At 36.4% G+C, this 14279-nt stretch overlaps 1 protein-coding gene, 1 non-coding gene and 1 pseudogene across 2 annotated transcripts; all 3 read right to left on the minus strand.

Annotated features, from left to right (window-relative positions):
* Nucleotides 1–2620: 2620 nt before the first annotated feature.
* Nucleotides 2621–4566, minus strand: LOC145486770 (uncharacterized). Its single transcript, XM_081465511.1, has 2 exons — nt 4518–4566; nt 2621–3240 (listed from the first exon to the last, which is right to left on the minus strand). The coding sequence occupies exons 1-2, from the start codon at nt 4564–4566 to the stop codon at nt 2621–2623; spliced, it is 669 nt and encodes a 222-aa protein (XP_081321637.1).
* A 1443-nt stretch (nt 4567–6009) lies between these two features.
* Nucleotides 6010–7125, minus strand: LOC145486848 (uncharacterized; annotated as a pseudogene).
* A 4580-nt stretch (nt 7126–11705) lies between these two features.
* Nucleotides 11706–11778, minus strand: LOC145466441 (small nucleolar RNA SNORD24). The gene has a single exon (XR_014041893.1). It is a non-coding gene; the product is annotated as a small nucleolar RNA SNORD24 (small nucleolar RNA).
* Nucleotides 11779–14279: the final 2501 nt, after the last annotated feature.

Consider the following 14279-nt stretch of genomic DNA (forward strand, 5'->3'; position numbering starts at 1 on the left):
AACTCTGAGAATCAACCAGCTAATACAAAAATTACTTTGTCGCTGACCATACCCCAAGAAACCATAAAATTAACTTCGAATCGGCAGTGGGTTTTAAGAAACGTTTGTCTTCCTTTATGAAAAGCTCAAAAGGAAACTTAGAGCCGGGTGAAAAGACGAAGAAATATCACTCTTGCTAAGCAAATGTGGCACTGGAAATCCGAAGGTGAGTGTGTTTTTCTCTCTCTGAAAGATCCAGGAGATCAGATTCTAGCAGTCCAAAATGTATTGATATTAAATTGCCAAAATGAGTCAAAGGTCCGTGTTATAATACTCTGCTACGTACCTGGATGATGTAGCAAATGGTCTGAACATGAAGTTTGGTTTGTTTCTTCCACATATTGTTATGTATATATCTTTTACTATCTGTTAAGAAGCTTCTGCTGTTATAGATATATATAATATCTTTTTTTTTTTAGCTCCCCTCTCTTTATTATTGAGACCTCCCCTATAGTCTCCCCCCAAAAAACACGAACAAACCTTTTGTGGTCAGGCAAGAGTTAAGTTTCCTTTAGAGCCTTCACCCAAATTTTTTTTTTTTTTATAATTTACTTGTGGAAATGATGTGTAAAGGAAAATAACCATAGATAACCATAGCTGAAATTTGAGGCCCTTTCCTCTCTCCCCACTTTAGTTAGGAAGCAACTGCAACTAGCAAAACTTTATTCCGTCACAATAACATTAATCAGTAAATAACAATAATTTATCATCCATGCAAATAACTGTGAACAAATATAAGAGACAATTACCGGTATTTATACATGTATAACTGATAACGAATCATCAGGACTAGTGGGTTTCCAAATGTAATGTGGGAATTATCTCTACTAAAAACAAATCAAACATTAAACGTGTACAGTGTTACATTAATATCCCCATAAGAAAAATGTCATAATCTTTTTGTTAGCCTTTGAAAGATAATTTATTTCCTGCCATTATTTACTATTCTTTGTTAATTTTCAGACCATAATAGTGCTACATAAATTCCTCAAAGGATGACCATTTATGGATAATTCAAATAGGAATGTTGCTCTTGCAGTTCAATAAATAATACTGAAAAAAAAGGAGATGGAGAAAGAACCATTGTTGATAGTAAACCTATGTGGTTGATGTTCTGATAAACCACAAGACGTAGAAAGTATGCGTTCGAGATTTGTTGTTGTACATGGTTGTATAACAGGCTGAAGAGCCTTATTACCATGAAGTAACACGAATTGTAAAAGAGCAATGACATTGCATTATTTCCCATTCATTTTGTTCATGCAGTTTCCCAAAAAAAAAATCTTCCATAATGTACATTGAGGCACACCAATGTGAATCACTCTCTTCACATCAGGAACCTCTACATGTATACCAATGCCAGATACTAATGTTATAGTTACATCATTTTAGCTGTATTATATTTTTGGTAACACCATGTACTCATGTGGGAATACTGAAATAAATTGGTGTTGTTGTTGTTGTTGAAAGCACCCAAAAGATTAAGCTTTATATAAGCTGGTTGAAAGGTATAAAATGAACAAAAACAATTACATCGACAAAAGCAGTGGGGGATGGGGGACAAAATGGTGGAATAGCTCTATATCTAGTTTTGTAATGTCTACAGGCTTTTCACAAGCCTGAATGTACAAAAATCATCATTAGATGTTCCAGATAAGCTAATTAAAATTGCTGCAGAGCCATTATGGAAGCCCCCAGCACACATATATAACCACTTGATAACAACTGGCATAGGACTTTTATTTTTTTTCTCTGCGTTTTTCTTACCATGGTAGTAACCCTTCAAAAGGCAATTGCTACCCTATACGCTGGTTACTACACACATATTTTTTTGTTCTTTCCATAGCCATATGCAAAATAGATTTCTCTTCTCATATTTATTTAATTATAATACTGATGTAAATTAATTCTGCATTTAATCATGCAGAGAAAAAAAAAAACAGTTAGGCATGAAAAGTTAAGGGAATCAACAATTTATCCTCAGTTTTTGTTTGTTTTCCAAGTGTGGCGTAAACATCACTGATATAATGAATACAATATTTAACATTAATAATACATTTCATGCTTTAAAGTAAAGTATTTTGCAGCCTTCAAAATTAATTAATGTAGAAGAAGAAGGCAAGACTACAACATAGCTCAGGACTATGCCCTTACTTGAGCCATAATTCAGGGATACTAGCTTGATTAAATAGTTGTATCAAAGCCTTGAATTTGGCCTCATACCTAGTGTTATGTTTTTGGCTAAAGTAAATACATGCACTTGTAAATAGTTTTCAAATCCAATGTGAATCACATTTCAAGTATGGATAAGTAAGAATAAGCATATGTGAGTATGCCAAAATATAGTTCAACTTACATGAATGGAGGGAATGGAATGGCTAATATTACTGTAAAGAACATTAAATTTTGCAAATTAAAAATTTCGACATAATTTACCTATATGGAAATAAGGCCAAGAAGTTGAAGTTCAAAGTACATTGCACAAACTGCAAGTGTTGTAAATATAATTGTCTGGCAAATGTACGTTTTAACGTATTATCACATAAATGTGTATATAAATACAAATTAAAATGAAACCATCTCATTTGTTTTTCAACACTTGAAGTAAATTTGCCCAAAATAACTTTTTGTCCTCATTCATTTCTTCCATCATCTTAACTTTTTTGTTTTCCACTTCTTCTTTTTTCTGTTGGTATTCCTGGAGAAATGTGAGCATCTCTGATGCAGACGACCTACTTTTGCGTTTCTTTGCTGGCCTTTTTCTGGGGGTCTTCTTTTGGGGTGTTTCAGTTGGGTAATCACCATCAGCAGAACTATCACCTTCCTCACCTTCATTTGACATCACACAAGATGAGGATTCAAGGGTATAGGTAGGCCTTACAGCTGCATTCATGCCAATGCAATCAGCCATCTCAGAGTAATACTTCCACTTCTTGTGGCTATTTCCACTTTTGTTGTTATGATCTGTAACTTCTTTGAGTTTGGCTTCCAGCTTAGCCCACTTTCTTGCACACTGATCCGCAGATACTCTGAGATCTGACTTTGTGTTGAAGCTTGTTGCAATTTTTTGAAACACCTCTTTTTTGGTTGTTTTACCATTGCCGAATAATCCTTTATGATCTTTCCAGCAACATATAAGAAGATTTATGTGTCTGTCTTCCCATCTGTCCAAATTGAGATCCATTGATGATGATGCTGATCCTATTTAATATTGAAGAAGAAAAGTTGACCAACAGGTTAAATTGTTAGGTTACGATTGATCAGTTCGGGTCATTTGCGTTGAAATTAAATTAAATGCTTTCATTTATTACATGAATGACATTTTAGTGGACACTAAAACCTTCCTTTAGTTGTAATATATGAGCGTAACTTATTGATTTTATGCGTTCACTGTGGTAGAGCAACATTCCTATTTGAATTATCCATATATGGTCATCCTTCAAGGAATTTATGTAGCACTATTATGGTCTGAAAATTAACAAAGAATAGTAAATAATGGCAGGAAATAAATAATCTTTCAAAGGCTAACAAATAGATTATGATATTTTTCTTGTGGGGATATTAATGTAACTCTGTACACCTATAAGGTTTGATTTGTTTTTAGTAGAGATAATTCCCATATTACATTTGGAAACCCACTAGTCTGATGATTTGTTATCAGTTATACATGGATAAATAATTGTCTGTTATATTTGTTCACAGTTATTTGCATGGATGATAAATGAAATGGTTATTTACTGATTAATATTATTGTGACGGAATAAAGTTTTGCTAGTTGCAGTTGCTTCCTAACTAAAGTGGGGAGAGAGGAAAGGGCCTCAAATTTCAGCTATGGTTATCTATGGTTATTTTCCTTTACACATCATTTCCACAAGTAGACTATGAAGAAGAAAAAAATTGGGTGGAGGCTCTAAAGCAAACTAAACTCTTGCCTGACCACAAAAGGTTTGTTCGTGTTTTTTGGGGGAAGGCTATAGGGGAGGTCATAATAATAAAGAGAGGGGAGCTAAAAAACAGATATTATATATATCTATAACAGCAGAAGCTTCTTAACGGATAGTAACAGATACTTACATAACAATATGTGGAAGAAACAGACCAAATTTCATGTTCAGACCATTTGCTACATCATCCAGGTACGTGGCAGAGTATTATAACACGGACTTTGACTCATTTTGGCAATTTAATGTCAATACATTTTGGACTGTTAGAATCTGATCTGCTTGATCTTTCAGAGAGAGAAAAACACACTCACCTTCGGATTTCCAGTGCCACATTTGCTTAGCAAGAGTGATATTTCTTCGTCTTTTCACCTGGCTCTAAGTTTCCTTTTGAACTTTTCATAAAGGAAGACAAACGTTTCTTGAATCCCACTGCCGATTCGAACTTAATTTTATGATTTCTTGGGGTATGGTCAGCGACAAAGTAATTTTTGTATTAGCTGGTTGATTCTCAGCGTTTTAAACGTTTCTTCCCACCTTCTCGGCTGCTACAACAAAGGACGATGATTACGATCGAGAATGACATCGTTGCACGCGACGTACTTCTTTGGTTACGTGGAAACTTTAACGATTCCTTCCGATGGATTGGGAAAGGTCACCATTTGTTTTGCGTTTTTTTTTTTTTTTTTCGTAAAGCGCGCCTGTGTCAACTGAGCGAAGGTGCCGCCATCCGGGCCGGAAGTAAAATGGAATACGTAGAGCTTTGTAATTTTCATTTCTGCTGCGCATTCATTTTTTGTCAGCCAATGAAAAAATTCGAATATTTTGGTGCGTCAAGAGCTACTCGTCAACGACATTTTAAGACGAGTAGCACTGGGGACGAGAATGAGCAACGGCCGCCTTCGTGGGAAATTCCTCGCTTGATGAAAGCGAATGAAATTCGATGGCTATTTCGCTCAATGTACATACAAAGTCACACACCGTTCGCGGTAGACCCACACTAAAACTTGTGGAGCGTTTTGGGAACGGGTCGGTCCGCGAACTTTACGAGAGATCAAGTTACGAGCGATCCTTTACGAGTGAACCTTCTATCGAGAAATATCAAGCGAAACCAGCTATATCAAACGAGCTATCTCATATTAGTATCACCCAACTAGTGGACTAATGCAAATCCTGCATTTTGATTGGCTACGCTACTAGGGGACTATTAGTAATAGTCCTCGAGTAGTGAAGTTGGCGCCATCGAGCGTGACGTTTTCTTTCGTTTTATTCCCAAATAAATATTTCTTCAACTTGCATTTGCTAACGTTATTATTACCTTTTCTGTCCGACTAGTTGGGTGATACTTAAACAATTAGACCCTTCGCCCTCAAGGGCCACGGCCACGGGTCAATAGCCCATTCGGGTCAATAGCCTCACGGGTTATTGACCCGTAGCCCGCAAGGGCTACGGGTCTAATTGTTAATTATGTTTACATATAAACACAACCGTGTATTTAGACGTGATCGAGAACCCAGTAGAATACCAGAAGCTACTCTGAAACGTCTCAGAAGAAAGGGCAGGAGACTGAAGGAATTTGTTTATGAGCGTATTCGTCTAAGCATACCGAAGTCCTCTTGGCTACGTCGTTATGTGAAGGTTAGAAGAGTTACAAAGAATGTTTGTAAGCTTCATACGAAGAGGGTAAGATTAAATAAAGTTGCACAACATGAGAAGAAGTATTTGTTGAATTGTTCTGTGAGGGTATATCGAAGGATAATTAAATTGAAGTATAGAGCAAGTCGGTATTTATCAATGTTTTCTTGTAATAGACCCATGTGTCTTTATAAGAATCAGACACACGTATCAAACTATTGTAAATTTCAACTGAGTTCAGATATAGAAAAAAAACCCTGGTCCTACTCCAATGTACATTGGCCCTAGCAAAACAATAACGGCACCATATCATATCTGATAGCCAAGCTAATGAGTTGGTATTTGGACAAAGTTCACGACAACAATGTGTTGCAATGAGTTTATGCTCTTTGATTTACAATAACAAACGAGGAATCAATTCTGCTAATGATCTGGTGTCAATAATGAATATTGGAAATCAGTTGTATTCAAGTTTGTCTCAGTTAACCAGACAATCATTTTTAATGCAGACCGAATTACCCACACTTTTAAATGTGTTCAAGACTGACTATGAACTTCAATACAGTGAAACCTACACTGGTACTGTTCATCAAGAAGCTACAATAGAAGGATATCAGTACTGTACCTCCTTAGATAGAACCGCAGAATTGTGTGGACATTGGGGTAGAGGCTTGAGCTGCAGGCTTTCAATGTCTCTTGCAGTGTCGTGGATTTTACGGTAGCGTTGTTCCTAAAAATAAAAGCAAGAATTAACACATATTTCAAGACAAAGTATAATCGGTTTTTTCAGCTTATCACAGTTTCACTATAAATTTGGTAACCCATGTATAGTACTAAGGCAGAATAACATACCAGAAGCACTTCCACAGCTCCAGATCCTGCAACGCACTGCTTGGGGACGGCAAATCAGGGAAATGATGCTGAATAAGTTTTTCTTGAGAAGACTCGTTAAGCTGCCGTAAGTTGGCAGGTATCAGAAGCAGTCCAAGCAATGCTGCTTCTGATAGTCCATTAAAGCGGGTATTTATTTGCTCCAACAAGTTGTCAAGGAAGGGAAGAAACATTGCCCGTCGAAAGTAGGCGACTGGTGTCCTGGCATTGGTGCTGTTTCATAATGTCTGCCTACCACAAGTTCGAGGGATGCTTATCTTGACGTTTGCCTTCTTAGCCATCTTCTTGATCTTTTCATACACAGAACTTGCAAATGCTGTTTTAGCATTCTTGCGCATACCTTTCAGCTGTTCCTTCACAACGTTAACATGCTTGTTGCCTCAACAACATCCAGTGTGGAACCCTGTAACGAACGGCTGAGTCCTACGGTGAAACGTTCTAGAAGGGAAACGTTACTTATAAAAACACCGAATGATAATCAAGCTTGCTCTTTAAAACTCGCTCTCACCTGGCACAAGTAGAAACAACTGATCCATTTTTGAAACATCATCAGCAAACTGTTATTGCTGTAATGATTCTAATCGTTTCTGTCAGAATTTTCTATCGAGAAATTAACTCAGGAGTATAAATCAATTTACGCAAATCTTTTGCGACAAATCATTACATTCAGTGCTTTAATACAAGCTAAAGTTTAATATTTTTACTTGATGATCACCAAACAAAGTCTCCCAGGCAGAGCTCGAACGTTGCCCGCTAACAGACAGATACAGATCTAAAAATAAAAACACTACGTTTAACTTAGATCAAATAAGAAACGTATTCACCTGGTTCACGATGAAAAGTACACAGTGTCTTCTTTGCTTCCCTCGAAAACTTCAGAAAAATATTTCACTCTTCAGCAGTGCTGCAAGGGACACGGCGTGACGATATTCGTGTCCAGTGTTCCTCGTCATTTCAAACCGAAAGAAACGCATGTTACATTTGGCTTTAACAATTAGCGCGAATTTTAATTTTTGGGTTACGTTTGTTTGAATATTTGATAATATATTATAATTGTTAACAAAAAATATATTTTAAATAAGGAAAGCCCCGAAACTGAATAAAATTGAAACCTGATTGTATAATTATAACAACACTCAAAGGACGGCTAGAAGGGTAAGGGTCGTACAAAAACGTTTTGAAAATACAAGAAAAAAAGGGGGCGCCGCGGCCCCCGCGGCCCCTCCTCTAAATCCGCCTATGTTAAAAATGAACGATGAACTTCTTAAAGAACTGATAAACGAAGATGTTCTTCATTTTGACGAGAATGCTCTAGCCGAGAAATTACTCTTCATTGACAACTTTGCGGTCGAATATGATGACAATTTCACAGTACTATCTGTCATCCTACAAAAGAACAAGATCGAATGAAGAGACAAATCACCGCCAACATGAAAATTTCCCTTGGCGATAATGATAATATATACCAGTATAGGTGTACTTTTGTTTTATGTGGGTTACATTCTGTAACTGCAAAAATGTTAATCAAAATATAAACAAGAACAGATCATCCAAGAAACTGAACAAAGAACATTGAAACTCATGTTATAACTTGTGAATTGTTCCTCCGTTAGACTTATTTGTCGTTGTTTCCGGTCAATACACAGGAAAACAACACAGCATTGATACCAAATATTGAGACATTTCCATTGTTTTGTTACAGTTTTGTTATACATAATTCCCAAAATTTATGCTTTGCCAAGAGCACTCACTCTAGCTATATAATGTTGCAGTGGTTTCAGGGATTTTTCTATTAAAAACAATGATTATGAACTATTGAACAGTGCTATTGCTTTAATCTACTGATTTCTGACAACTCCCCTTGGGTCAACATTTAGCAACAAACTATGACTCAACACCAATAATAGATAAAAAATTGCCTTCTCCTTGCAATTTAAGGCAAATACATTACCTACACAGGGTTTGTAAAAGCCTTGAAAGTCCTTGAAGATGCTGGAATTTAAAAATAAACAAAATTCAAGGCCTTGAAAGTACTTCAATTTGAGGACTAGGGCTTGATTTTAGCAATGCTTTTCCTTAAGCAATTTTCAAGTTGAAAATTACAGTACTTTCATGGAAAAGCTGAGAAATAATATCAAATAATTATAAAATTGCTTATGCAAACCATTCCAAAAGCGGTCCTTCAATTATCTAAAACTTGGCCTTCAAAGTAATTGAAAAGTCCTTGAATTTCAACCTTTGGCATTTGTAGGAGCCTACTCCTATATGGTAATATATTATTTTGATTGTTTTCTAGTACCATAACAACATTCATTACACTCAGCAGACAAAAACAAACACAAGTAGAATTATTCATGACTAGCAATGACGAAATTGCATGACAACAGTGACAATCGCAATATGGCAGTCCCCTAAAGATAACTCCAGATGTGCGATATTGAAAGCCCGAGTTCACGCAGCCGTGCGTCTTGTTATTATCAACCATACCCTTAATTAGATCTAGCTGACTGTGCATGTAATGTAATGTAGTGTAATGTAATGTAGTGTAATGCAGTGTAATGTAGTGTAATGCAGTGTAATGCAGTGTAATGCAGTGTAATGCAGTGTAATGCAGTGTAATGCAGGGTAATGCAGTGTAATGTAGTGTAATGTAGTGTAATGTAGTGTAATGTAGTGTAATGTAGTGTAATGTAGTGTAATGTAGTGTAATGTAGTGTAATGTAGTGTAGCGTAATGTAGCGTAATGTAGCGTAATGTAGCGTAATGTAGCGTAATGTAGTGTAATGTAGTGTAATGTAGTGTAATGTAGTGTAATGTAGTGTAATGTAGTGTAATGTAATGTAAATTCGTAATTAGCATTAGTGGGTAGTGTAAGTGTTAGTGTAATTTAACTATGTTATTGTTTGTATTGCTCTTGTAACTGTGTTTTAAGCAATAATAACATGTTGGAAAAAAGAAGGAAAAAAATCAAGAGTAAGGATAACCAAGATTTTGAATATTAAATACACGACAAAAATGGAGATGGTATAAACATCGTCCAAGTGACACTGGACAATATTGTTTATATAAGTAGTAAAATTATTCTCACGTTTTCATTGGGTCTTACTTATTAAGTCATTCACATTGTTTTGATTCTTTAGTATATATAACAGATAGATTCCATGTTGCCATGCATCTGTTCAGTATTAGATTACAGATGTCAAAGTGCGGTAAGAACACAAGCTACACACTTGTCTTATGACTTATGTGCCCCTTTTTTGTTCTTACCACATTTTGATATCACCTGTGATGAAGATGGAACAAACTATTAAATTGTGCTTCATCAATATTAACACCAGATATGAAATATGTACATGGTTAATTTTTGACAATGGCCTAGCTGGTGAAGCAAACATTATCAGTTTACAGTACATGCTACCAGGTTTTCTTTCTAAAAGCACAAAATGTTGAGAGCCAACAATCATTAAAATTTTCTATGCATTAAATATTAAATAAAATATTATTTAGAACTGAAATAATGTTTGGAAAATCAAGACCTTTCACGATCCTTTTCATGTTATGTTACCTCCTGCCAATAGACCTTTTTCGATTGGGCGATTTGTTGCCCCAATTCATGCCATGTGATGAAATTCTCGAGAATTCTTGCAGCTTTCAAATTTTCAAATAGTCGTGTGCATATGAATAAATAATTTTTATCGCGTGGTCTGTAATGGGAAAAATACTTTTAGTATGTGATACTCACTCTTGGGGCGTGACAAAAAACAGTGAATGAAAGAAATGCCACCATTGAAAGTGAAGGGTGTTACATTATTTAAATAGACAAATTAAAGGAATGACTACCGAGACTTTTTTTTATATATATTTATTTATTTTTTAATTTATGTCCAGTTCATTCAAGTTTCATTGCTTTCAGATTAACAAAGACTTGCGAAGTTGTTCTTCTGGAACACAACATGTACCTAAATGAAAAATAAAAGAGAAAAAATATAATGTTAGTATTACATACTTAGCTTGAACTTGTGGCAATGGTAAAGGATCAAGTGAAAGCCTCTGGATTGAATTTGTCTTCAAAGTAAATTACTCAGTGGACTATGACTGAATATGTTAAATCATTACTGGCTTTCAAATGTACAGTGAACACGACAGGTGGCATCTATGCTTTATAAAATTAATAGTTATTCTCAGTGATTTACTGAGAGGCAAAGTTTACAGCTTTACCAAAAGGGCTCGTGACTACATTATATTCTAGACTTGTACAATATTTTGTAACATGCAAGATGTTAATTACCTGATTAACAGTTGGCAAGCACATGGAATTACACGCAAATGTATATACACCTTCAAGATAAAAAAGGCTCATCAATATTGAGAAAAAAAAAACCCAGACAACTGTATTGTCTAAATGGGTTTGTAAAGTCAATTCAAACAAGTCAGCAAGAGCCTCTAATTATTTCGATTTAAACTTTGATCTAACTGGAACCCACTCACAAGTTGACCACATTGCTATAAAGTGTGTTCATTATCAGACAAAAAATAAAATCAAAAACCATTCAGTAGATTAAGTCAAGAAATTGTCACTGACATTATAGACCATAATAAAGAAGACAATTTTCCAAGTTTAAGACGTGTGCTTTGTCCCAAAGTCGAGATATTTGATGAAATGTTCCACGCAAAATTATAGAGCCTAGTATGGAGCTGCCCTGTTGGTGGACCTTACAGACCTCCTTAGTCCTCCAATATGGTGGCCGAAAAATAGTGTAAACATCTGGAACTCACAAAGTTCATATTGGCTAATCTAGTCGACTGATTATCTGAACCTAACCAAAAAACATTTACACAAGCACTTTTCCTTATACTAGCACTTTAACTCCTAAAATGGCTAAAAATCACGAGATAAGTGTATATTTTTCGACAAATGCGATCTTAGCTTTATGTCACACACCCCCATAACTCCGAAACTCAAAATGCGCTGGTTTCCAAACGAAGGACGTTATTGAGCTGGAAATTTGTAAACATGCAGAAACAAATTTAGTACCTCTTATGTCTGATGAGGATAAAACCTTTCGTGGCTCTTTAGTTTTGGATTTGAGAATTTGATGACGTCACATGAACGCACTCTATTGCAAATCAAAAATTACTGTTAGTGGATATCTGAGAAATACTTCACACCGGATGCTTACACCCTAGTCTCAATAATGTGGCCTCAGGCAATGTGGGGATACTTATCATCATTAATGCTCAAGAGTAGCAAATATAGAATACATCATTGGCCACAAAAGTTGTAACAAAAGCACGAAACCTATCGAAGACCACATTGGACAGTCACAAAGTCCCAAACTGTACCATTTATCTTCACCCTTGAAACTCCCCTTGGTGAGAAGACGAGTGCTGATTTCCATGTCAGTATGCAGTTGCTGTAAAAATGCCAAAAACAAGTTGAAGTCACCAAAATGCTCAACTCAAATTCCTGGACGATGTAAAGATGGCTTCTAGGTTTTCTAAAAAAGTCACAAAACGACTTTCTTATGTCCCTATTCTAGCGTCATCCCTTACACCACATATTAATAAAGTCTATAGACAAAGTTGTATTGTAGAAGAGTGGCCATTACGAGGAGGTAGGAGTGCAATATGACATGAACAGTCCACTGTTGAAGAACAATGAAATGGAGAAAAAAAGGAGGGCCTGCACATTGTTTTGTTTCGTGCATCAGCAGCATTGATGTCACAACAATACTGTGGAGACATACCACGCAAAAACCCTTGTGTAAACCCAGGTCTTATTTAAACACAGAGCGAGCCTATATAGAGGGGCTGAGGTGTTCAGCCCGCCAATCAGAAATCCCAACGGGCCACTAATACTTCCATTTGATTGGTTTATTCACTCAGGTCCAATTTTAGCATGTACTTAGTTGCCACAGAATTCTGCATGGAGAGTGATCGGGTGTAATTTTGTTTTTGTTTTAGAAGTGAGCAGTACCTTTTGAATTAAATGAAGGATAGCTTCTTTAGAAAGATGATTACTTCTTTTTTTTTAATTTCAACTTCTTAATTTTGTTTTTCCACTTGCAAAACTGTACGTTTTCGAGCTGTTTACTCAAATTTAAATGCCCTCTCTAGCAGTTTTAATGACGGAATAGTCTTTACTCCTTCGTGGATTAACGCCGTTGAGAAATAAGTTTGGAAACTGCAACTCGTGAAAGATCCCAGACACAAGCAGATTGCAAAGGAAATAATGCGCGAGATGACGATATGCAGCCCGTAAATTATCCCGGGTAAATTATAAACGTGGCTGGATTTGTACATCGCGAAGAAGTTGAATGTAACTCAAGCTGGCTCTAAAACAAAATATTATTGTATCCACGGTAATATGGTTATTCTTCAGCCAAATATCTAAAAGAGAATCCATAAGGTGAGCATTAGCTGCTGCTGTAATCTTGCTGCTAAAACTCAGTCGGTCTTTTATGACCATAATTTCCGTTTTTGGTGCGTTCAGCCACGAGTCTTCCTTCCTATTAGAGTTGGAACGTGACCTACCATATCAGGCCCCCCATATCAGACCCCAACATACAATACGAGACCCCGACCTACCATATCAGACCCTAACGTACCATATCAGACCCCGATCATATCAGTCGGGTTTGACTGTTTCATGTGTCGGGTTTAACTTTATGTTAACTGTTGTGCTAAGTAATGCAGTAATTCTTCAGTAATGTACTGAAATTGTTATGGAATATGGCTATTACGAATAACAAACTGCAAGTTCACTGGAAGAGAAAGTCGCCATTGTTGCAACTTCCTTTCTAGCCTATAGACTTCACAGCATCGCGTTTCTTATTACCGTATTCTGGTATTATTTTGTTAGGAAATATATAAATTATAAATACTTTTAAAATATATTTTTGAAGCAAGCATCCGTCCCAAAACGTTCTAAGATAATTATATGCATCACTTTGTTTCAAGTCACGCAACCAGCGTCTTGAAATTTTTGTTGACCTCAAAATGCCTTTGTTTATTAGCGGACTTCACTGACGGATTGGTATCATGTCCGTCTCAGAAGTTATTATCCGATTGCTTCATGTAGTCACGCAATTCTCACACTCGCATATTACTCGTTTAATGTACCGAAGCTTTTCTATGCAATAAGGTAGACCGACGAGAAGTGTATAACACGTTTATAAAGATCAAGCGTAAGGTGATTTTATAGCATTTCTTTATTGAGATATTTGTATAATTTCACGCCCGAAATTTTTATAGTTATATTCATCGACAGCACTGGAAGGCCTCTTTCACTATTTTCAAATACCGGTTTAAGCAATGTCGCATAGGTGAAAATAAGTCGTCTACTTGCAACCAGAGGGTATGGACTTCCATTAAATGACCAATTTATTCCACGTAAATACATGTCGTTGACTGAAATTTTAAAATGAAGTTTCACTTTTGGCCTCTCCTCAATCAAATAAATAAACCCGTTCAGGAGGCTGGTATGTCGACTCATAAATGTGCGTGGCTGAGAGATTGCCAGAAAAATGAATCTTTGGCGAAGGTTCGAGGGTTTCTGATCATTGTTGTAGTCGCGCACGAAAAGCGTGGGGTCTGAGATTGTAGGTGTCATGTTCGGGGCCTGATATTGTAGTCTCGCGCGAAAAGCGTGGTGTCTGACATTGTCGGGGCCTGATATTGTAAGCTCGCACGAAAAGCGTGGGGTCTGAAATTGTGGGTGTCATGTTCGGGGACTGATATTGTAGTCTCGCGCGAAAAACGTGGGGTCTGACA

Source organism: Orbicella franksi, chromosome 1 (assembly GCF_964199315.1).
Source record: "Orbicella franksi chromosome 1, jaOrbFran1.1, whole genome shotgun sequence".
NCBI classification, from domain to species: domain Eukaryota; kingdom Metazoa; phylum Cnidaria; class Anthozoa; order Scleractinia; family Merulinidae; genus Orbicella; species Orbicella franksi.

Coding starts and splice junctions, on each gene's coding strand:
- LOC145486770 (XM_081465511.1), bottom strand. CDS start 4,566: ATGTCATTCTCGATCGTAATCATCGTCCTTTGTTGTAGCAGCCGAGAA. Junction 3,241..4,517: donor TTGTTGTAGCAGCCGAGAAG/GTGGGAAGAAAC, acceptor AATATTAAATAG/GATCAGCATCATCATCAATG.